The sequence below is a fragment of the Oreochromis aureus genome, linkage group 14, assembly GCF_013358895.1.
Source record: "Oreochromis aureus strain Israel breed Guangdong linkage group 14, ZZ_aureus, whole genome shotgun sequence".
Taxonomy (NCBI): Eukaryota; Metazoa; Chordata; class Actinopteri; order Cichliformes; family Cichlidae; genus Oreochromis; species Oreochromis aureus.
The window spans coordinates 33,201,434-33,226,789 of NC_052955.1; the positions used below are offsets into that span (position 1 = coordinate 33,201,434).

At 41.3% G+C, this 25,356-nt stretch overlaps 1 protein-coding gene and 1 long non-coding RNA gene across 2 annotated transcripts; one reads left to right on the forward strand and one right to left on the reverse strand.

Moving 5' to 3' along the window:
- The first annotated feature begins 1,032 nt into the window (after positions 1-1,032).
- Positions 1,033-10,520, forward strand: LOC120432875. Its single transcript, XR_005608154.1, has 3 exons — positions 1,033-1,086; positions 7,405-7,621; positions 10,410-10,520. It is a non-coding gene; the product is annotated as an uncharacterized LOC120432875 (long non-coding RNA).
- LOC116321631 (period circadian protein homolog 2) lies at positions 3,368-23,301 on the reverse strand. The gene is made up of 22 exons (XM_039598208.1): positions 23,147-23,301; positions 18,340-18,899; positions 16,571-16,663; positions 16,209-16,363; positions 15,876-15,997; positions 13,935-14,136; positions 13,116-13,167; positions 12,350-12,492; positions 11,447-11,525; positions 11,239-11,345; positions 10,993-11,146; positions 10,789-10,897; positions 10,427-10,706; positions 10,115-10,271; positions 9,855-9,991; positions 9,559-9,765; positions 9,218-9,463; positions 7,773-8,842; positions 7,390-7,609; positions 7,067-7,298; positions 6,801-6,951; positions 3,368-6,446 (listed from the first exon to the last, which is right to left on the reverse strand). Exons 2-22 carry the CDS (start codon positions 18,789-18,791, stop codon positions 6,291-6,293), a joined length of 4,524 nt encoding a protein of 1,507 aa, XP_039454142.1. The 5' UTR covers positions 18,792-18,899; positions 23,147-23,301; the 3' UTR covers positions 3,368-6,290.
- Positions 23,302-25,356: the final 2,055 nt, after the last annotated feature.

Sequence of the window (25,356 nt, forward strand, 5' to 3'; positions counted from 1 at the left end):
AAGAGTAAAGAGGCTGCTAAAAAGTTATCCGTCTCTCTCTTGCTGTTCCTAATTATTCAGAGAGATTCCAAACCATCTAGTGAACCCTCACGTTACATTTGTATCCCACTGTAACTTTACTGCATAAAGAGCTAACATGTCCAAAATGTCAGGAGTAGTTAGTTATTACAAGAAGTGTTTGTGAACTAAAAATCAAGAATGTGGGATCCTGTTTGTCCGTGATTTGGAGAGCCCAGCCCGTGCTCCCGACGCAGGGAAACTAATTTTGCAGGGGAGACCTACCTTGGCACTTGTGCAGGTGAAGCCAAAGGGAAGATATGCTTCACCATATTTTCTAGTCTTTGGCTTGGAAGGAAGTTGGTTTGGAAACATATTTGGCGATGCTTCATCTCCTGCTTTGCGTTTGTGTGGGAGCCCCGTCAAAAACCTGTCCACAGTGTCCAAGCGCTTTTTTTTTTTTTCCTTTTCATACCGCGCCCCCCCTGCAATGGCTCTGCGCCCCCCCTAGGGGGCGGGCCCCACACTTAGGGAACCTCACTCTTCCTGACATTATACAGAGCCAGGAGTAGGAAAAAAAAACTTGGTGTTAAGAGCAGAGGTGTGGACTCGAGTCACATGACTTGGACTCGAGTCAGACTCGAGTCATTAATTTTATGACTTTAGACTTGACTTGAAAAAAGGTTGTAAGACTTGGACTTTTACACCAGTGACTTGGGACTTGAATTGGACTTGAACCTGTTTACTTGAAAAGACTTGATATTTTACCCAAATCTAAAATTTAACATACATATTATATAAAAAGTGCGGACCATTAATTCACTTTATTCATTCATTCATTCTTACCACACTCCGTATGTATGTGAGCGTGGGCTGTAGCACAGCCAATCAAATTAACCAGATTTGAAAAAAACAAGAACAAAAACGCTCGAGCCAAAAATGCTTCCAAGAGTAATTTCTTTCGGTACATAAACTACGAAGTAGTCAACAAAAACGAAATGCAATATGCAAAACATGCAAGAAGAGAATCACAGACGGAGATGGAACAACTTCCAACTTTGTCCGACATTTGAAGTTGCATAAAGAACGGTAGGTGGTGCTTTTTTTTTTTTTTTTTTTTTTTTTTTTTTTTTTTGCTATGATGACACTACTTAGCTAACTTCATCTTATTAGCAAATGTTCTTCGGGCTACGTTGGTGATACTGTTTGGCTTTAACAGGTATGATATGTTTGTCATGCTATTTTAAATCCGGTCCTGCAAGCGCATCCAAGAATAACATGCAACTTGTTAGCTCAGAATTGTCGGTGAATGGTGAGCAGGGTCCGTTTCAGAAAGTGGGTTCTGTAGCTGTACTCAGTCTCTCTCCGTCTCCTCCCCATCATTAACCCCGTAGATTTAACCCAGTTTAGACTGACAAATATTTATTTTACCATCACATCACAATTCAAAATCACTGTGTTTAATTTGCAATTAGTGTATGGTCGTGTTTAACTTTTGCATGTCTGAGCCAGGAAATTTTTTTTTTTGTTAGAAAATCTGGCCCACCTTAGTGTGTAATTGAGTAGTCCTGCTATACATGGCCTTTTTCTTCTGTCATTTATGTCAATACATCAAATAAAATACTTTGATCTTATATTATTAGCTGTTGTTTATTTGCAAAGGTTATTCTCAAAAGGGATGCTAGACAAAAACGGCGTTTTCTACAGACAGCCTAGCATACGCTCTTCACTTGCGAGTGAAAAGAAAAGAAAACACCCTTCCCTATTGGTGTTAGAGTTTACCATGTCAGCCAATCAAAAAAATGATAAGGCAACATGTGACATTTGGTTGTTTAGGGAGAAGGGGAAGTTTTTAGGAGTGACACCCGCGACGGAAAGCGGGCGAGCGAAAGAAAGAGAGAGAGAGTTTTCATATGTGAGACATTAGTGACGTTTAGCGTGTTTGGAGGCTATAGTTAGTTTGTTGTGTAGTTATTGTTTTGTATTGTGTGTCGGTTAGACTGCTGAATTTCATATTTGATCTAAAAAAGCTGTCAAAGGCAGATTCCAGTGTAAACGCTGTTCCCACATAGAAAACTGGACTGTTGCACCTCCAGTTGTCAGACCTGCAGGGTTTAGGCCTGTGGTGTTCTCCTCTGTCTTATACTGAACACAAACTACATTTTTTGGACTGGCACAAATAATTTGTGTGCCTTCTTATTTGATGCAGCACACCTGATTGTTCTGTAAATAGATTTAAATGGTTATATAAAAAACGCCTGAGGCCTTGGCTGCATTTTTAGGTAAATAGTACCATATAACTTTGTTGTTTGCAAAACTTGTGCATAATTTTTAGAAATGTACAATTTCTATTTGCATTTCAAGTTATGAAAATGATTCGTTAAACATGTAAAAAAATATAACTTTTTTCTACTCGGATTCTGAATTTTTGTCTGAATTTAGATCAACTGTGCTAATATAGTATACCAAAATGAAAAAATAACTCAAATTTCAGATATTTGAGGTTGTGCTGTAAATAATGATACCAAACAAGGCAAGAAAAACATATTTTAAAAGTGAAATACAGAAGTAAAATCAAAAGTAGTCAAGAACGGCCAATTATACCCGGGACCCCAGAGGGTTAAAAAAAAAGACTTGAAAGGACTTGAAATTCAAAGTTTCGGACTTGGGACTTGACTTGAAAGTTGTCTGTCTTGACTTGCGACTTGACTCTGACTTGAGACTTGACTTGTGACTTGAGGATAAAGACTTGGGACTTACTTGAGACTTGCAAAACAATGACTTGGTCCCACCTCTGGTTAAGAGCAGTCTAAACTCTTAAGTTTGAGCTTTTGATTCACAGGGGTTACTCGTACATACACAGACCTCATTACTGAACATTTTAGACATGCTTAATATGAGCATCCACCACCGTAACAGCATGTTTATTACAGGAAATAAGGAAACACATAGGTCCCCTTCAAATTACTTAACTTTTACAGGCTCAAGTAGGATATTTTGGAGTAATCGTACAGTGTGTCATGATGAGAACAGTGCATATATATGTATTTATCCAACTTCTGGAGGGTTGGAGCCTGTTTAAGCTGTCAGCGTGGCAACACAATGCAAAGATAAAATTTTTACTTTCTCTACTTAAAAAAAAAAAAAAAAAAAAAGGATTTTAAGTCATTCAACATTTTGCAACAAGTGAATTTTGATGCACGTTTGTTTCAAGTGTTCACTGAAGCATTAAAAAGGGGTCAAACAATATTTTTTCGAGAATTTAAATGTGATTTGTGTGAATGCCAAACACGAAAAGCCATTTAACTGGGCTCCATGTGCCCTCTTTAGTGTTTAGCTTTATGTATAATAAAGGAACACAGAAAACAGAGTGGTTCCATTTTTGCAGCTTTATTACACAATCCCACTTTCCAAAAATGTTCGAACACTGCATAAAACAAAATAAAAACAAAAGCTACACATTTAAATTTTCTCTCTCTCTCGAGATATATATATATATATATATAAAAAGAGTACAAAGACAACATATTTAATGTTCAAACGGACACATATCATAGTTCAGAAAAGAAAATGCAACATTTTGAATTTGTCTCTAGGATTTGCAGGTCCGTGCTTTAAGTTTTTATTTTAAATTTTAAGCCACATCCCAACGTTTTTGGAAATGGGGCTGTTCAGCATCTGTCAAACAAGGCATCTCACCTCAAAATAAAAAAAAATAAAAAAAAAAAAAAAAAAAATAGAAGCACAGAAATGTGCCAGATTCTTATACCACAGACTCACAGTGGTAATGAGACAGATTTATATAACCATACACGACATCACGTGCCGGTACTGTGTGTACGCATTTACAGGTCAAGGAACGTCCAACAGGTCACCAGTGTTTAAAATCCGTCTCCCTCTTTATGGAGACTTATGAAACAAAGTCAGTTTTAAACATGACTTGAGACATATCCGGTCTTTTATACACAGGTGAGCGTTGCAGGCTCCTTGGAGATATTTTGCACAGAAAAAGAGATTAATGACAGAGAAAGATGCAGTTACTAAAGGTGGTGAGAGGCGCCGGTACTCTCCTCAGGAGCAGTCCATAAACCTCTGCCAGTCCGAGGCAAAGAGTCTCCGTACGAGCCCTCAGTCACTGGAATCACTCAAAGTATCTGACCACTCTGTCCATTGCGCTTTGCCCACAGGTGCACACACATTCCACATACGCTCTGCTTACAGTAACATAAACCTGGGATTTATAAGAGGTAGGGTTCGTCCCCAATGACACTCAAAAAAGCGCTTCCCCAAAGTCACACAAACAAAATAAAGACACACAAATAAGAAAAAAAAAATAGAAAAACAGAATAATATTACATTAAAAAAAAAAAAAAAAAGACTGCCAAGTTAATGTGAAACCAAAAACCATGAAGAAAAACTAAGTTGGTGAGATGTTCTTGGTCCAGGTACACTTGCAAGCCCTGCCAACAGTTTCTCTGCCTTAGCACCAGAGTGGTCTCTACTTCTTGTACGGTTTGTGTCAATTAAGCAGAGGCAGGGTGGACCTGTTTACTTAATACTTCAGGAGCCGATGTTTCTCGGGCCAAAGTGTAAAAACCCCACTTTCACCAAAAAAATAAAAAAAATATTTAAAAAAAGAAGGAAAAACTAGCAGGGAAATATCATCCCTCTTATTTGCTACACATGTAATACTGCCTTCCCACCTTCATGCAGACGTCAGTGCCGATGCTGAGCAATGATGTCAGCGTCGTGCATCTGCTCTGGCCAATAGGCTTCACAGTACTCCAGGATCTGTATTGCTGCACCTGTAGAGACTCATGATTTGAAGTCCTTTCGACATGCATGACAAGCATTATTAAAAAAAAAAAAAAAAAAAAACAAAGAAGAAGAAAAAGGAGGCATTGGGTTCTAATTTTTGATGCAAAAATAGATCCAGAAAAGAAGGAAAAAGGGCTGCATTAAAAAAAAAAAAAAAAAAAAATCCCATAAAATGTAGTTATTTGTTCTAAAAGTGAAATTATGTAGTGGAGCTGCACCACACTGACAGAAAAGACATTACTCATCTTTCTAGAAAATGTATGGCTGCAAGTTTCTCTTTAAAAAGAAACAAAAAAAGAAGAAGAAACTGAGCTTGATTTGGAGTTTGAAGTTTCTACAAGTCCTCGCTCTTAGTGCATCGCTCCTTTGTCATTTGCTTTGTTTTACAAAAATATTTTGGCAGCTTCTTGATCTTTGATGATGCCCACTTTTTGTCATAGCACCTGAGCTGCAGAGGCCTGCAACACTTACAGACTGTGCTGTGAAAAAAGGAGAGGCTAGCTCTGCTGCTTAAGTGACTTTAAAAATCCTGTAGCGTTTCCAAGCTTTTAGAAATGCAATACATTAGTCTTTCAGCTGAACAGATTTGGCTTAAAAATATTCTGGGCAGATCGTTTGCTGGATAATAAATAACACCCATAAACGGATAGCTTTTATCAGGTATAAGATTGTCAGAGTTGAGGAAAGTTCCGGCCAGCCTACGCATGTCGCTCTGCTGGCTGTTGTCTGGTGCTAACACTGCTGCGCCTGCATACTTTGAGTACTCAGGTCCAGGGCGAGCAGTGACATTAAAAACTCATTCAAAATACAAAAAGTGCCAATCCCCGCCCACTGACCTTCATCATCCAATAAGAATCCCCACTATTCTACTATTCCTAACAAGAAAATGATGTGGATCCTGGGCTTTGAAGTTTTTTTTGTCATTTTCCGTTTTTGTTTTTTTTTTTGTTTTTAAATGGGATCATGTGGTGAGTCAGGAATAAACAAACAAAATTGGGCAGAAGAAACTTCTAACAGCAAAGCCCGGCTGATTCTGACAGCTTGACACTTAGAATAATAATAATTAAAAAAAAACATTTAAAAACCTTACATATTTAAAAGTAGTATCTCTCAGTCATTAGCTTTAGTTTTGTACTGTGCTCTGCATTTAACAGAGAAATAAATAAAAAAATAGAGACAAGTCTTTTCAAAGAATGTGTGTGAGAGAGATGGAAAAAGTGACTTGCTGTATGGTGGTCTTTCACACAAAAACCCCCATACAGCACTACTGCCTCCTATTGGGGCGCATTAGGAACTGGACCACAGTAGCAGTCCAACACCCACACACACAAGCAGCGTACACCCTCCTAACCATCACACTCACAACACAAAGTTCTGCTTGTAGTGTGCATGTATGTGTTCTTCAGGATGGTCAGGCACACAGCTGTTTGTCACATCCATAGTGTCTATGTATGCACACGCCCTCTGCTGGCCGTTCAGGAGCCGGATTCCGGTTGAGGCTGAGGCTCCCCGGACTGGCTCTGGGTGTTCTGACCCTCTCGGCTCAGCTCCTCGCCCAGCTCACCCATGTCCATGTCGGGAAGATCCTCCTCGATGGGTGCCGCTGCCGCATCCTCGCAGTACACACACTCCTGAACACAAACACATGCCGTCGTTACCTTACAACATTTATAGATATACATTTGAATCCATTTTACGGTTATATTTTCAATTGTTTTGCTTCATTACATTTGTTTTGTCTCATTATTGGCTTGTCAGTTATCTGTAATGACTTTGAGCAGCATTAACCTGCATGAAAACTGCATGAAATCTTCCCTTTCAAGTTCATTTGCAGAAAATAGTGCACAACTATTGTGTTTTTGCAGAACACAAGTCATGTCATTTTTCATGTGTCAGGTGTACTTTTTCAAATTATTTGAAATGGGAGTGCTGTGTTTTTTAACACTACGCTAAAAGCGTGTTGAGAAACAGTGTCTGTCCCCCACCTTAACGTTGATGGCAGCAGGCAGGCCTCCCCTCCTCATCCAGGGGTGTTCCTCCACTAGCTCTCGTCGCTGGTCTGACGTAAAGTGAGGCTGGCTCTTCTGCATCTGCCTCAGCCTCTCCTTGTCTTCCCTCAAAACCCTTTGAATATCTCTGATGGTCGGAAAACACAAATACATTTGTGTGAACGATATTTAATGGAGTTAAAAGGTTAATACTTCATACAAGTGGTGAAGCTTAAAATATTTAATTCCACTTAGTGACTCACCTGGATGGCATTTGATATGTCATCATGACCTTGTCGTCAACGTTGGCCATCAGCAGCCAGAGGGGCTCCTGTAGGGCATACTTGATGAAATGCTCTCCCTCCCCTTGAGATGAGACTTTGTCCTGCGGCTTGCCGCCTTCAGACCCTCCCTCTCCCCTCATCTTGTTTTTAGACTTGGGGTCGTGCTCAAGAGAGTCGACACTGCCAAAGTATTTGCTGGTGTTGCTGCTCCCTGTTGGGGAAACAGAGACAGAGTCACAAAAAAATAAAAAACATGTATTTATGTGGAAACTCTTGTCAAACTTCAGTGTTCAACTACTGACCTGTTCTGCTGCCAGAGCCGCCGCTAGCTGAGGTACCACAGCCAATGCAGCCTGAGCCTAATCCCGAGCCCAGTCCAGAGCCTGACCCTGAGCCCATGGAGCCAGACGTGGCTGATCCGGTACCAGAGTGAGAGTCTTCCTGCTCCTGCAGCAAGATGTCCAGCAGGTCGCAGGATGATGAGTTCCCGTCACTGTGAGCCCTGTCTCCTGGAGACTCCACCTAAGACACAAGGTGGTGCACACATCAGAGATAATTAATTCCACACTCACTCTCCACTGGCACACTGTGACAAAGTTTGTGTTTAAGTGCTGGCACCTGTACAAGTTAGTAACTTCTTTTTGATTCACTGTGTTAGTATTTGTAAATGTCCTGTGACTCCTACCTGCTGTTGGCTATCAGACTTGGCTGCGCCTCCGTTCTTCTCCCCTGTTGTTCCCACTCCTACAGACGCTGTCGCCGCACTGCCACCCTGTCCTCCAGCAGAGGCTACTGTAGTGTCCTGACGCTCCACTGAGCGCTGCCCCTCCTCCATGCTCAGCAGATTGAGCTGCAGGGGCGAGCTACAGCGGGACTCAAACAGCGGCGGTGATGTGGGGGGCTCTCTCGCCCCAGAAGCAGGGGTTGAAGATCGTGACGCCGCACCCTCTCGAGGCTCCGCTGCAGGAGTCTTGGGAGGCTCGCTGGAGAGAGTGTAGGGGAAAGGTTGAGGTGGAAAGGGGGCTTGAGCCACAAACTGGGCCTGCATTGGGAAAGACGGCTGGGCGGTGAACGGCTGCTGAGTAGCGAAGGCGGCCTGAGCAGCCTGGAAAGGCTGCTGGGTAGTATAAGGGGTCTGGGCAGCTTGGAATGGCTGCTGGGGGGTGAAGGCAGTCTGCACAGGAAATGGCTGTTGACTGGTGAAGGGGGGTTGCGTCTGTATGGTGTAGGCTGGCTGAGGGGGCTGAAAGGGTTGCTGGGTAGCGAATGAAGGCTGCGGCTGGGCCTGCTCAGGGAAAAATGCTGGTCTCGGAGCAGCTCCTATTTGTCCTATTTGGGGGAAGAGGTAATTGGGTAGCACCAGAGCTACCACAGGTGTAACAATGGGTGCAGGAAACGGAGGGGCAGTAGGCGGGGCTTGGGTGCTCTGCCCCTCTCCAAATCCTGTAGAGAGAGAGGGGTCAGGTCGGGGAGCCTGAGCTGGAGCAGCAGGTGTTGGTGGGTAGAGCGGATATGCAGGCACCATGGTGGGGTAGGACACATTAAAAGCGGATTGCGATGCTTCTGACGGGGACCAAGAGGTCTGGTTGAGGCCCTGGAGAGGGGGCCGTGGTTTACGGTTTGACACAGCGCTATCAGATGAATCAGGATGCTTCATCCGTGGCTTCTTGGACTTCCTGTTGCGGTTACCCTTCTTGGCAGTAGTTTCTGGCCTAACGGTGCCTTGTTTAGCAGTGCCTCGTGGTCCAGGTGATTCTGAGATGAGGATATAGACGCAGAGGTCAGAACGCCATTTTTGTTGAGTTGGAGAATTAAAAAAAATTGCAAGTAGATGTGCACTGACTGGAGACCAGGAATTCAAGTATACTCGCCATAAGAACTGGGAATTTGGTAAAATCATCTTAAACAATTATATATATATGTGTTAACTTAATTACATTTACCACTGAAGAACATTTAAATGTAGAATCAACCATGGTGCGAGTCCTCCAAGAGATAAGAAAAAAAAGATAAATTTCAGTCTAAAGGTGAGCCTTATTTCCTCTTTGTAGAACTTTCTTTGTGTTTGGTAGCCTCAGTTATTAATCTTCTCCCACAAAGCAGAAAAGCTAACTGTGAAGCTTACATTACCTTCAACATTGGGTGGACCTCTGTGCTTGTGCAGGTATGTGGAACAGTCCCTCTGGAAGCTCCTGGAACTACGGAGCTCTCTGCATCGGTTCAGGAAGGCCTGCTCCTCTTTCTGGGTATGTGCTGCCAGCACCTGCTTGGTCAGGCCCAGCCTCTTGTAGGCCTCCTTTTCTTGGCTGGGTGGAGACACCATACTGACAGGCAGCGCAGGGGGTGCTGGGCTCTCTGCAACATCTTCAATTATCTCTGTACAAAGCAGTGCCATAAACATCAGTCACATAAAGTCATTAAAACACGGATAATGACAGTCCTGCTGTGTTCTTGTGGACACAGAAACTCACCAGACTCTGGCTGAGGTTTCTTGTCTCCCACATGTACGATGGTGCTGCTATAGCTGCACTGAGAAGTGATGGACACCACACTCTCAGCCTTACTGGGCAGAGTGAGGGGTGCCAGGGGGCCTCCCACCACAGCAGCTGCCCCAGATGGAGGCTTCTTTAGTGCTTTCATGTTTGACAGGCCTGACTGAGAATCCAACATCAAGGGATCTAAATGAGAAAGATTTTGTTATTGCTGAGCCAGTACCTTAGACTGAGTTTGTGTGCACAGATGGCACAGATGCATGATTACTACATGCCTGCATTTGTATCCTGAGGGACTTGCATGCCATCCTCTGAGCCCTTCTTGTCATTATCAGAGTTGGAGGAGGTGGTGTTTGAGGAGAACTGGTATTTTCTTTTCACTGTGATGGGTATATTACAACTCTCCAGATACCTAGGAAACAAGAAGGAGTGTTAAATGAGAGAGCTTTGATATTGTGCAAACAGAGCATGATCTCTCTGCCTTTGCACAGGGATTACTGTGCAAATGACTTCATCCATCAAATCTATGCCTGACCTGATGACACTATCCAGGCAGCTAATCTGCTGGTAGGAGCACACAGTCTGGTCTTTGTAGGTAAAGTCCTCCATGCTGGCTGCAGTACTGTCTCTGGCCTGCAGAGGGAGCGCCGAGTCTTTTGGACGCACAGTTGAACATCTTTGAGCTGCCAATGCTAAAGAGAAGCGGAGATAATATGAGAAACACACACGAGAAGACAGGCAGGAGAACTAAAAGACATTTTGCATGTGTTTTGCTTTTTGCACCGATGTACTTAAATGAATAATCACTTTGTTTATTTTGAAATTAATAGCTGCCAACTGGACTCACTCTCAGAGGTCTTCTTCTGCTCATGTTTGGGGAGAGACGGTGACGGCGTGGGAGATGGGGAATGCAGGCTGATCTGAGGGTCCTGATTCCTGAGCATGTGGACACCTTTACAGACCTCCTGGAAAGTCCTGGCGGGCTTGGTCTTGCCCGTGTCCTCTGCTGTGTTCCCTGCTGTAATGTTCCCATTGCTTTCACTGGATGAGCTGATGCTCACCAGCTGCTCGTGGGAGCCATTGCTGCCATGGCTACCATAACCACTGGAGCCCATGTTGTGGACCGGCTGCAAAAAGAGTGGCTGTTAGAGGAGCTGTCAAATGCCTCGTGTGTGTGTAAAAGTGAACCGTGTGCGTGTGTGTGCATACTTGAAGAAGCAGCCGGTGAATCTGTTCACTGATTTCCTGGACGTCTGAATCCATGATCTTCCCTCCATGGAAAGCCGGTGCTGCAAAAACATCTTCGTTCACAGGACCCCTGAAACACGCAGACATACAGCTGTCACCTAATGTCCTCATAAATACAGATGTCCAAAAAACAACAAAAAGCCTCACCATAGTGGGAGTACTCACATGCGCACTTTGTGCCTGCCAATGACGAAAGAGACCTTGCGGCTCCAGGGATTGACAAAGCTGGACCAGCTGGTGTCGATGGTGATGTACTCTCCGTTTCTTGCACAGAAACGTATTGAAGAATGATCGAACGGCTGACCAGCGTACTGCAGAACTGTTGGTAACAGAAGGTAAAGCGTGAGTGGAAGAGCTGAGAGTATAAGAACGCAGTGAGACAGTCCAGGTATGAATGCAAATTGTTTGTACTTTTGCGATGTATAGCCAGCATTAAGGGTCGGTCGTTTGGGTGTAGGTTGAGCAGCACGGGGGTCCCTATCAGGTCCTGAGGGAGGTACCCCAATAAAGGCACAGCCCTATGGGGAAAACAGTAATTACTTTAGTAGAAAACAGGGCAGCAGGGTGACTTCACACATGGCACCACTGTAAGGATTATGGAAGGATTCAGTCCACTCACCTCTCATCAACATCCTGGAACACACAGTTAGGGGTGTGTGTCGTGGTGAAAATACGCTTGTCTGAAGGTATTCTGGGAGCTAGGTGTGAGAAGGGAAGGAAAAAAAAATGCCAGTAAGCAAAATGATTGTACACTAATCCCCTGAAACATAAAATGGATGATAGCATCTCTTGGTTCACATTAAAAGGATTAAACTCACACTAGCTGGTTTTGAACTTTCAAAACATGAGCAACGGGATTGATCAGAAATAAACTAATTTGATTAAAAAAAAAAGAAAGAAAAGAAAAACAAAGAAAATAAAAACTATGAAACAGTGAACCCATTATTGAATCTTAAGCACTTTCTGGAGGCTGCGTTTGGTATTAAAAGGGACCTGGACCCTTGACCAACTAATGAGATTAATTAAAACCTAATTTAAAAATATGACACATAAAAAAATGTTAATCAGATTAAAATGGCATTGTAGAAAAATTTTAATGCCATTTCCTTGTTTTTCGGGTGATCAGTTTTTATAGTGGCGACAGTATTGGATGGATGATAATTTGTTTATAGAGATAAGGCTCAACATCTGTTCAAGTACATAACATGGATAAAAACAATAACTAAATAAAAATCCCATAAGCATCTTTCTCTGGACTTGGTACATTTCAGGCTGTCATCTCTGATTAACTATACCTTAGTTATACATTCTGTTGCATAGTATAACTAGTATAACCAGTATAACAGTTTTAGACACTATGGTGTCTAAAACTGTGCCAACTATGGTTCAACTTCTGAACGTATGAAACAAATGACATTTTCCATCTGATACATGTCAGAAGTAACTGGTAAACAAAATAAAACTGCATTCATTATTGGGTGATACACTTGAGTGCTTTATTAAAACAGTGCACAGTTCTCACCTTCATATCCAGAGTGCACCCTCTCAGCCAGCAGGAGGCAGCAGAACTGCTCCTCAGCCAGCTCAGTGTCCTGGACCTTCATCAGGTATGGAGTCATACGGAAAGGATAGTATTGGAGGTCTCCTTTGCGGTCCTTGCCACCACTAGAATGCAAACACACAATGTCAAGACCCTTTCATAATAACGAATGATGATTCTTTTTTGGCTTTCAAAATAGAAAAAATAATTTAAAAAATGAAAAATGAGCTAAAAGCTGAACATTAAGAGATCCTTTTACCAGTTTATCTACTAATCATGGAGTGTAATTACTGTAATTATTTAGTTAACTGTGGTTTTAGTCCTTAGCTCATTATTCCTTTCATAAAAACAACATTTGCGGTAGAAAACACTGCATTTTGTAGAAAAATTAACTCAAACTTAAAGGTACAATGCTCAGTCTAACTCTCTTCTGTCACACCAACAATCTTCTTTCTACATCCATGAACCTTTCTTTTGAATCTCCTGTTATTCATGTTCAGCATATTCCTCCTCTATGCGTGTCCAAACCAGCTCAAACTATATTATATAAATATACAACTTTAAAGTTTAAATGAGCAATAGCAGGTAACCCATCTGGCCACTAGATGGAGATGCAGTTCAAAAGCTCAAAGCTGCCGACTTCCTCCCTCCTCTCACTTTTCCCCTCTCCTACCCACCATCCCTCCTCTGACTCAGAGCTTGGACAGGAAACCGTGGATCAAAGCAGCGGCCGGCTGCTGTCACTCACCTGATGCGGCAAAAGAAGGATTTCTCCTGCATGCACTCCGTGGGAGATGACTCTGAATAAAAAGAAGAGGGGAAAAAGGTGGGATGAATAATTGAATTAGCATGAGTACTTCCCACTCAGCCATCTGTCAGTCATCAATATTCAAAATACTCTTCAGCAGACCTGAGAAGTTTGCCTCTCATGTAATAGATAAGAATGCCTCTCATAGATAAGAATGCAAGAGATGCAATTATACTACAAAAGTTAATAAAAAAGTCATTTTCGAGACAATTTAAAAAAAATTATAGACACTTATGAGTGGAAATGCTGGAATTCACTGGACTGATACCAGCTTCCAGTTATTAAAGTGGGAGTGCAATCAACTATAGAACATAAAAGTCCCTTTGGAGAAAATGTTTGAAAGATAATGCACAATTTGTAATCTCTGAAATGAGTTTTTAGTGGAATTTGTACGACTGCTGGACAGAAAATTAACATTACAGCCCAATAATTCACCAACTCTGGGATAAGAAGAATCTAAATGCAATGAAACATGTTTGCAATACAACCTGAAGGTGTACACATCATCAGTTAACACAGACCTTCTGACTGCCAAACATGCCACATTTGTTAGTGTCATACGTTTATTAATGTGTGATTGAGAACGCTAATGAAATATGTGCTATGCGTGTATGAACATGAGTATGTGGAGGAAAAACGTCCATGTGCAGGTGGTGCATGTGTTTCATGTGGGTTTTCCGCATGACCCTATTTTGGAAATTTTACCATCCGTGTCTTTTGTGTGTTTGTGCAGCTCAAACCTGCACTCGTCATCCTTACCTGCTCCTGTGCACATGCTCCATGAGGGCAGGCGGTATGGTGTGGTGAAGCTGTAGAACACGCTGACATCCTGAGGAGTCAAGAACTCCACAAACTTGGCATTGTCGAACACTTCCCGCTTGCAGTTCAAGATGGATGCTGCCTGGTCAGAGATGTAAACAATCTTCCCCGTGATGAGAGACACTGCTACAGCGAATATATCCTAAAGGCAAAAACAAAAGGATATTAATCAATCATTTAGGATTATTCTCACTTTACAAAAATGTCAAAGAATTCTATGGCATACATTTTTAAAAGTTAAAGTTTCTAACAAATTGTACTGCACTGTACAATTTGTTTTTTAATAAGTCTGATCAAATCGCAACACAACTTGTTTTAGTTTTTTTTTTTTTTCTTTAAAAACAACATTCAAATCAGTCCACTGGCTAAGACAAATACAAACATTTGGTACACAAATCAGTGATTTCTCAATATTTTAAATACCTGATTTTCTTTGTACTTCATGAGCACAATTAGAAGTACCTTAGACCAAATGTCCACAATGACCAAATTAGGTAGTTCTAGCCCTCTCAGAAGATTTAAAAACACATCTTCAAACTGACTACTACTAGTACTACAACAGATCGGCTGATCCTTGTCATCCACCCATTGTATTCTTTATCTTACGTCTGTTATTCTTTTTTTCTACATCAACTTCAAGAATCAATAAACAATAAAGTGTGTTATTTTTCTTTTTTATAAAAGAAAAGGAGAAATCTCTGCCTATTCTGGCTTCCGTCTTCGATGTTATAATTAGGTTTCTTGAGACAGACTTTCTCCTGCTTTTGTTGCCTTAACAGTGCAGGGAAATGGGAGTTGTGGTGGTATCCAAATAAAACTGTAAGATTGTAGGTAGTGAGCCTAGAGTCTTAGGCTCACTACCTACGAGTCTATGAATGCATCTGATGTACTAACATACATACATGCACAGCTGTAAGTACAAAATTGACTACTACACATGTGTTCTGAATGTGAAAGTGGTTTTCCATGTGAACTTTGTTCGTGCGCAGGGTAAGACACACACAGATACACGAATAAAAGTGTTGGGCCACAACTCTTAATCCGTAAATTCAGGTGTTTTCAGTCTCATGGCTACGAGTATATATAATCAAGCATCTAGTTATGCAGTTATGCAACTAGATCTTCCTGAATTTGAGTCTGGCTGAGTGTTACTGGACTAGGATGCCACTGTTGTAACAAGTCAGCTTGTTAAATGTCTTCCCTCTAAAGATCTTCCATGATCAGCTGTAAGTGGTATTACTGCAATGGGCGAGTCACAGCATATCAGCCAGAAAGCAGTAGACCACATAAAGTTAGAGAGCTGTATTGACTGTAAGTGCTGAGGTGCATAGTGCAAAAGTAAAAGCCGTCAACAATGTGCTGATTCCATAACTGCAGACTTCCATAACTGCTCTGGTATGAACATCAGCACACAAACTGTGGTCCAAGAGCTTCATGCACAAGCTTTTATGGCTGAGCAGCTGCATGCAAACTTTACATCAACAAGCACAAACTCAACCGTTGGATGGAGCGGTGTAGAAAGTGAGTGATAAATTGCACCTCTCTATCCTGCAGTCTGACACACGAACCTGGATTTTTCAATTACCAGGAAAAAGCGACCGGGTTGACTGCATGGTTTCAACCGTAAGGTTTAGTGAAAAAACTTTGACTGGTCTGCACAAAGCCCTGACCTGAACCCCATCTAACATCTATGGGAAGAACTAGAAATTGCAAGTTGGATCCAATATTGCTATCTAACCTCACAAAGGCACTTCTGGATGAATGGGGAAAAAATTATAGCTTCTCTGCTAACAAGTTAAAAAAAATTCTAAGTCTTTAAAAGACAAAGACTGGTTTAGCTGTTTATCCTTTAAGATGTGAAAAAAGAGCGGTGGTACTTACTGTGTTTTTAAGGGTGTATTCCGAGGTGATGCTGTTGATTTCCTCAATGGTGTAAGATGTTACATCAAACCCTGGTGGCTGACTGTCGTTAATCATCAGCATCTGGTAGTACTCCTCATTGGCTGCAACCAAGACAATATGGATAAGTGCACACATCAGATAAAAGTTTATTTTAATTATGTAAGTAGGTATAATATTCAATTCAATTCAATTCAATTTCAATTCAATTTTATTTATATAGCGCCAAATCACAACAAAAGTCACCTCAAGGATAATATCAGCCATACAACATGAAAACACAGATGAAAACAATGCACATGAGGCAAGTCTTACCTTTCACCTGTTTGATACAGCGCAGTGCATACTTGAGCGTATTGACAGTGCTCGACTTGCCCTTGCTCCTTTTTTCTGACGGCAAGTGCATCTTCAGCTCCTTGAGCGTCTTGAAGAGCTCCTTCTGTGTCTTAGCTTTGGCTGACTGTTCGCTGCTGCAGGACCCAAATGAGACAGAGACACGTGTGTCAAAATGACAAGATCTCACCATTGATGTCACACTCGGCTTTCCAGCAAAGGAAGCAGAACAGGAGGGGAACGTACTGACAAGGGGTTCTAGACCTTTCTGCTCACATTTCTAATTGTTGCTGCATTAAATACCAGTAAATCTGGGCTGGGCTTTTTTTCAGAAGTGTACTAACCTGCAGCCACTGGTTGATGGGTTGTCCTGCTCGGAGCTCACCAGACTGAAAGCGTTGGAGCTGCTTGGCGGGGAGGGGCTATGAGAGTTTGAGCTGGAATCACAAGGACAATGTCATGTTATGAACAAAGGTGTGCAGGAAACCCAGAAAACACATAACAAAAATGAAGAGCAAACATTTTAAGTGATTCAAGAATTTGATGCTATAGGCTGTTCTTAGAGTTGCAGTCATATGAGCTACTCTTTTTTTAAATATGGGGAGGACAAATAAAGAAAGTGAACAAGTGTTAAGTGTAATTAACCAATTATAACCATGTGTGCTTTTCAAGTCACATGAAAATTAATATTTAAAAAGAAAATGTCAAGATGTCCTTAATTCATTTAGTTACCTCTGAGGCAAATACTAAACCTTGACAAGAAGACTACTAGGATAATGTATAGTGGAAAAGAAGAAAGGAAAAAAACGAAGCATTCAAGAAACGCAAAGTGCAATGGAAAATTCTGTGGGCGGTTAAACAACCAGGTCAAGCCACCCACCAAAAGCTTTTTTTGAACAAGTTATAAACTGACTTTTGACATAGACTTTTTACAAACGTGCATTGTAGTCACTTTTATTTCTCTTGGATGTTTGCCTCAAATTTAAATCGTGACACAAAGGTTCACAAAGTTTGTTCTCAAATGTGATAAAGTCCTATTTTGAAACAGAGTATGAAGAGTATGCCAAACGGATGTGGTTCTGTGGACGTAGTACAGTCGATGCACAGACAGTATAAAAGATGGATGCAGTTACCGGGATGTCATCCACTGGTTTCTGATGTACCATTTAATCTCTTAAGTCTCAAGATTAGCACTTTCACCTTTGCCATCTTCTTTTTCTTTTTAAATTTTAGATGACATGAAATTCGTCACTGAAGCAATAAACTCATTAAGAAGGACATTAAGTTAGAAAGACATTTTCTCATATACCTCTAAGGAATAGCGCTTCTAAGCAAGCCCTATTATGAATCCCAAGTTCAATCTATCAGAGTCAGTGGAAAGAAGGAAACACAGTATTCGGTGTTGAGTCTAATCAAGATGAGGAGTCACTGTTGCAAGTATAGCTGACAAGTGCTTCCAGTATTTTTTCCCCCCTTGTGGATGTAAATGGAGATGGAGAAAGCATCAGCATTGGTTATGTAACAACAACCTTCACCAAGTGTGCCATTTTCTTCAAACAAGACTAATATTTAAAGGATTATATCTCAGAATCCCATATGGTTAATCAAAAAAAGATGAGGCCACCAGAAAACTATAAGTGGGAACCGAATTGAAATCAAATTTAATGACATGTAATTATCAGGTCCAATAATGTGAGTGTGAGCTGAGTATTTTACACCCTGATGAGTATGGGAATTAGTGAAATGTCAATAGACTTGAGAGAGTCTGAATGATATTCACTTTTCCTGCAGTTTCTCTTCTTAAAAAACAAACAAACCCCAAAACAAAACACTATGATATGAACTATACAGACACTTATTGTCACTTTTGATTAGTCATGATTAGGAATAAAACACCAATTCCCAGCTTGCTTTCCTGCAGCTTAAGCAGTCTATTGGACTGTAGCAGTGACTCAGCCCAGCAAAACCCAAACTGCCCTTCAATGACTTTAATGAACCTTACTTCCGTGACCCAGTTGGTCCGCTCCCCCACCGTGGTGGGGGGAAAAAAAAAAAAAAAACAACAAAAACAAACTTCATTTATCACGATTCAGTGATTTCAATGAGTTCTCACCTCTTGTTGCTCCCCGAGGACTCCATGAGAGCGGAATCCTTGCCATTGCCATTTGAGCTGCCCACCGACTCGTTGCCGTGGGACTCATTGCCGTGCGACTCGTTGCCATGGGATTCTGTCCCGCTCCCGCTCGAGCCACTGCCACCCATCTCCACATCCTCGTGCAAAGGTGGGCGCGGTCTCTTCCTGTCATCATGCGGGGACCCCAGTGAGGCCGGGTGCTCATGGCTGCTGTCGCTCCCTTCGGAGGCCAATCCTAACTCTGGTTCGAGTTCGACCCCATCTTGCCCGCCACAACCCTCACTGTAGCTGGCCATGCGGTGAAGCTGGCTAACGGAGCTGCAGGGAGTGCCCTGCGCTTCCTCCACGTGCAAGCCTGCCCTTTCCCGGTTCCGTTCACGCCCGTCCAGGGTTGAGTACAGGTAGTGCTTTGGATCACTATCCTCAGACATGGGACAGGTTAGTGATGGAAGATTAAGTTACCTTCCACATGGCAATGCCACAAAGTTGATGGCACTGGAGCATAAATGGGGTTGTCGTCTCAGGAGTGGAAATGCAGTCTGAAGAAGAGGAAAACAAACAAGACAAAAAAAAAAAAAAGAAACAGGTGAAATTACTCATACCAACACTTTACAGCACAGTGCACTTCTAATGATAGAAAATCAATAGCAGAAGGAACACAACTCTAATATTAGAAGCAATCAATGTGGATTAAATCAAAGTACAGTAGCCATGACTTTGATCTGATCAACCTGTGTGGCCTCACATCTCCACATTTTCAAAAGTCAACCATAAATAAAAAGGGCACCGCAGCACAGATAAAATGATCTTGCTGTTACACAAACACTAACACACAGTCACACCAAAGGAGCTGCCATGCATCTTTCAAAAGGTTTGCACAGTAAATAGGCCAGTCGTTTGCCCTTTCCAGGTAGACATCAGTCCCAGACCAGCTTAATCTGGTTCAGTTTTTCTAAAGTGCTTCTTCAAATAAAAGGTGAGTCTACAGAGATGAAACACAGCTCTGCTGACACAGTACAAACAAAAACCTCCGCCGCCTGCACATAATCAGGACCAACTTGGATGTGAGAAGCAGAAACAAAACAAAAGCATGAAAATTGGGTTTTATTGTTCAAGTAGTCTCCTGTATGGATGGCTGCATCACAAATTACATGATGAAGCGGTAGGAGGAAAACCTGACAAGCAGTCTTTAAGAGAAACAGTCGTATCATTAATGTTAAAGATAAAAGGTCCCACACATACACATTAACTGTCCATATTAAAAATCAAAGATAGCCTTATGTAACACAGTACAGTGCCCGTGGATGCACAGTCCTTTTAGCAATTACCTTTATAAAAAACACATTATATTTCGTAATTATTTAAGTGAATATATATGGCCTGTGCTCTCATTCAAGTCAGTGTTAGAACTGACCTGGGCATTGTGTGGCCCCTAGAACACATTAGGCCCTTTAATTGTACCTGAGCAGCAGCTTTCTAACTTTCATTAGAAAGTTGCAGTTTCTTTCAAGCCGTCTGCAGAGCAGCATTCTTACTCACATTCCAACATTGAAGATGCTTCTCTTTGGATTTACCTTCATATGTGAACAAACATTCTCAGTGACAAAGTCCTTTGCATTTCCACCTCAGACATTGAACCTGATATTAATGCACTTTTTCAAGCCCAACACACACTCGAGAACCTGCAGATGAAGTCATTAAATTACAAGCAAAATAGCAATAGCACTTTATACTATATAATATTGAGCAAAACTAAGTTCAGCTTATTGGTGTGGCCCTCCAAAACAGTGGCAGTTTCTCATGTGACCCCTTGAGAAAACTAATTGTCCACTTCTGTGTTAGAAGTTCAGCCATGCTGTAAATAGAGACCTTTTTTCACTTGCTTCTGAAAAGCCGCAATTAGATAAGAGCCTTTAGAAGATCTTGGGGAGTAAAATCTGTCTCCAAACGACAAATACAAGATCCAGTTTTATCAGTTTTTATCCTCCTACACCCACCTCAGCAGTGGTTGGAGCTATTCGTGTCTCTTAAAGCTGAACAGGAAATACCGGCAACAGGTACTGAAGCCAAATCCAAACTATTTTACTGTTTTGCTGCTCTCCAGTGTCAGGTTGCAGCTATTTATGTAAGCGTGCACATTCAGCAGCCTGTCTATTCTTCTCTCTTTACATAAGCACTTTTACATAACTTCTCAAAGTTTTAGGAATATGTTCTTCACATTTTTTTTAAAACAAACCTAGAATATATATATATATATAAAAAAAAAAAAAAAAAAAAACACAACCCAGCAGACTTTCCAAAAACCCACTCCACTTAGAAAATGACCCACTCTTGTTTAAAGGAGGCAACAGCCAGGCGCTGTGAAGAGATGTTTTATTGGCTGCTGGAAATGACCAATCGGCAGAGAGCAAGGAGTTACAACTGGTTAGAATAATGTCACCCAAACAAAAAAGAGACCACAGCTTGTAATCATGGCAACAAACTATTTATTCCTATCATTATTATTATTTACGTTCTCTTTAAGGAAATAAGACCAGCATTTCCTAGAATTGTGTCCTCTAGCTACTTTCTATACATGTCAGCACATATCTCATAAAATCACAAGGGTAAATTTTGTTTACAATATATGAGCTAAAGTTAGTTTTATCGCTTAGATTATTTCACATGGGGAGCCTGAAGAGCTAATAATAAATGCACAAAAAGAGAAGAAAAAAAATTAGGTTAACAGACAAAAAAGTTTAAGTAGTTAAAGTATGTTTATGTAAATCATTCCCCACATGTGCTTATGTGGGAGCGGTACACTATGGATAAACTGAAGCTTTACTAAACTATAAATCGCACACAAACATGACCATATGTTAAGCACTGATCCCTGAAACTCGTGCAAACTGTCATAACACCAGCTTGCCTGTAGACATAACACAGAACAAACCATACATGAAACTGCTGAAGAAAATCTGACCACTATCCTGTACTTTAAAGTGTGTTCAAATTCAATGAAAGACCTTCAATGAAAGACCATGCAGTGCAGACGTGAGCTTACCAGCGACCCCCTTCCTCCATTAACATCGCAAGAAACACCAGCATCCAACAACATCCAAGCGCAAAATTACAACTTAAACCACCAGAAAGTCTTCCCAAACTCTCCGCATCACTGCCAAACACGTCGCTGAGCAGAATAATGACATAATGAAACTGAACTCCCTCTGCTTCCAGCTCAGCCCTCAACTAGAGGGCTCATACAGCCAGCACACTAGCACAGATCTCAGGCATTATACAACCCTGCTCCAGTCACATGGATTTGGCCATAGCGCAGCACAAAGCTATGGTAGCCTTGTTTCATAAAACCACATGGTTTGTCTTGTAAGCAGCTCCTCCTGAAGTGCACTTTTAACTGACATGCGAAACTGAAATCACATGAAGACCAATAAAGGCATAATGTTACACTTTTGACAGAAATAAACTCATCTGACAATCCACACAAAGTTAAAACAGGGGAAAACATGGCTTAACAAATATTACTGGGAGACAACATCAGTATAGATGTAAAAAGATGCTGCACATATGGTGGCAATTTGGCAAAACTTAGAATTTTTACATAACCCCCTACTGTTATGGCCCATCTCAATATGTAATAAAATGACATCAGACTGAGTGAGTTACATCACAGTGTATGCCACCAACTTAAGATATTACTTATTAATGATGACTGCTGACTTTAAGTTGACATCTGACATATAAGTTGTAAAAATTGTTAAAAGAAGACACTGGGGAAAAAAGAATTTGCTAGAATTAATTTTCTTTGATTGTTGTCACACACACAATTTTTTATTTTATTTTTTTACTGTAGCTGCATGTTGCCATGGTATAATCACTGTTTTGGCCTTGTGGGAAACTGCTTTGTAATATGAAAGCCACACGTTTGGGGTGAAAAATAATAAAACAGCTCAAGTGCCATTTTTAGGTTTCAAATAAATGCCTTTGAATAACATGCGCGGTATATATATATATATATAATTTTTTTTTTTATTTTTTTTTTGAATCTCTCAAAAATGTGCAAATGACAAACAATTGTAATTGTGTATGTGTGTGGAGTAGGCCTCTAACAAGACCTAAATAGTTTTGGGTAGAAATAATCTTAATCTGATTATTCTTCTTCCCCAGGTTTGTCAATCCAAACATTTAACAAACACTTTAAAAAAAAAATCTTATGTAAAGAAATTAAACCACTTCCTCCGGCCATAATTGTGCCAACAATTCAAAGCCATTTTGTAAAAGTGTTTCGAGTGCGAGCAGCTGAAAAGTAAAACCTGACGAAGAGCCTTTTTTATACGTCTAATATTACACTTCCTTGCATATGACATTTCTCACATAGATACCCTTACATTAGGTAATGTTTATATTAAAGGAAAAAACATTTAAAATGACCCCCCTTCCCCCATCTAACTCCCATTGACCTGCTATTCGAAATCCACACACACGTTGACCTGCAATCCAGTGCACGGTACACTGACACAGTTATGTAAAAGTAGCCGAATCGTTAAAAAGCCGCCACAAATCCACTGCGAGATGCCCGCAGACGATATATTTCACAAAAGGTAACAATTATCTACCTGTGTGACTGAACAGAAAAAATATAACCGGCATTTTTTGGTTTTAAAAGTACAATAAGTAGAGCAACCCGGGGTTCGCGCATGCGCAGACCGGATTTTTGTTATGCAACTTATTTTTTTCGCTCGTCAATCTTTTTGCTAAAACGAAAGGGCGCAAATGAAAGCAGACCAACCTGAGCAGTAGTTGGAAAAATCCTCTCTCCGGTGGTCTCCAGTGAGATGTAAAATCAAAAGCGACACGTTAAATTCATCCACTTATAACGTTCAGTATTCCTCAATGGGAGCAGAGCGTCAGACGGCTTGACACAGTAGCGAACGGATCCTCCCCGGTTCTCTCCCGCACAGGCCTACCAGCGAATCGCCGAGCCCGGCTCGCGACCTCAATTTAGACTCCTCCCTGTGCGTTTTCCGATTGGCTGGAAGCAAGGGGTTTCCATGGAGAACGTGACGGAACTGCGATAGCGGAAGCTCATTGGCCTAGAGTGCTGTCCGTCGTTTTATATAAACAAGGCTTTGACTGCACGTGGAATCTCATGTTGTGTGAGAGTGGGGCAGTTACGACTGCGTGAGTAGCAGAATCCACAACAACCTATCAAATGTTGAAATTACATAAATGCAAAAAATGCAAGAAGGAAACGAACAGGAACTGATGATGACAGAGAGAAAAAAAGTGTCACAGAAAATGAAAGTCAGTCTAAGTGTTAGAAACTCATTTCGGTAAAGTAAGTGCGAGTTATTGCGTGATTGCTGTTGAAAGCCTTGAAATGTTTCACCTGTGTGAAACATTTCAAGGCATCGATAATGCAATGAAAGTGTTTATCGAAGCAAAGGGTCAGGTCTGTGGTGGGGCAGCTAGACACATTTTCCATTCTTACTTGCGTCACATCTATTTCTATCCTTCAGTTGTGGCGAGTTTTTTCTTTCTTTCAGAGACCACAGATAAACTATGCCCACATATATTTGTTAGTTAACGTACAGATGTGTATCACATGTCATGCAAACAAACCAAAGCAACCTACATTTTAAAAACGGCCTTTACGTCTTGATTGCGCCATTATGCTTTGAAATAAAAGGTTTGCAGTCTTTTATTACTCCTTACATTTTTTCAATGGGATGATAAACGGGACCGTGCCAAGCTTATTCATCACTGTTTTTCTGGGACTGGACAGCACCTGCTGGATATTTTTTCCCACAAGCTGGCATGATAGCCACAACACCATATTTTCTCTTCTCTAGCCAAGATCCTCCACAGAGCAGTTTACCTGCGTAAGCAGGACTCTGAGCTTTGTAACTGCTTGTCAAGTGGCAGCCACCCACCCTGGCTCAGGTAGCAACACAGCATGCAAAAGCCTGCACTCCTTAGAACATGTGAGAATGAACACCCTCCTTCTCAGCCTACACTTTGTAAAGCCCCTTTTATGATATCACCCAGAGCCCAGCATGTGAGGCTCTCCTGTTGGCATGTTTGCTTTGTGTTTTTCTCAGGACATCTTTGGTTATAAGTATAGGTGTATCTGACTCTGACTCTCTGTATAATTAGACTGATTCATGGATCACCCCTCCTTTCACTCCTCCCTAAACTACGCACATTTGCTGGCAGTGGGAGCAGGCTTGGAGATCCTGGAGGTGGGTGGAAGTCCCTAAACAAGAGTGAATCATGCTGTGTATAGCTTCATCTGCTTTGACTGTGGTTCATGATTATCTAACCAGAAATCCTCTTCATTTATTGTCCCACATGTGAAACTACACAGTTCATATTAGCCATTTGTCTGCTTTAAATTTTTTTAAGATGTATATATTTGGATTCTTAAAGATATGGCTAATGAATAAGACAATAAAGTGAGGCTTGAAAAGTGTAGAACTTAACTGTTTTGCCCTGAAATATCTGTTTGGATGCAAATGTAATTTTGTATACAGTGATATCAGGGTGTAAAGGATGACACCACAGCAAACTTTCTAAAAACTGCAGTACCCCTAACTGCCACACGGGCTGGCTCCAAAAGCTATTAGCTCCACTAATCATATAATCTCACGTGAAAATGTCCAGTTTTACAGAATTTAAAAGCATTAAGCATTAGTTTACAGCTAGGCCATCGTACCTAATCCTCTTCTTCATGTACAGGTGGGGAACTCATCCAACTGCATCCATCATGCTGGGCATGGCTGTAACAAGCTATGAAGTCACAGAGGCCTGGATTTTGGACCCTTTTCAAAACAAGACAGGAAAGGCAGGAAAAAATGGCATGAATCAGTGGGTGACACTTTCAATGGCTTTTACTTTGAAAAGTTTATGGTACTCCTACAAAATTATGGCTTTGACTAGAGTCCCTCTTACTGGGTTTAGGGGGCTAAGCTGAAAACTAGGGAGGATGAAGTCCTTTCA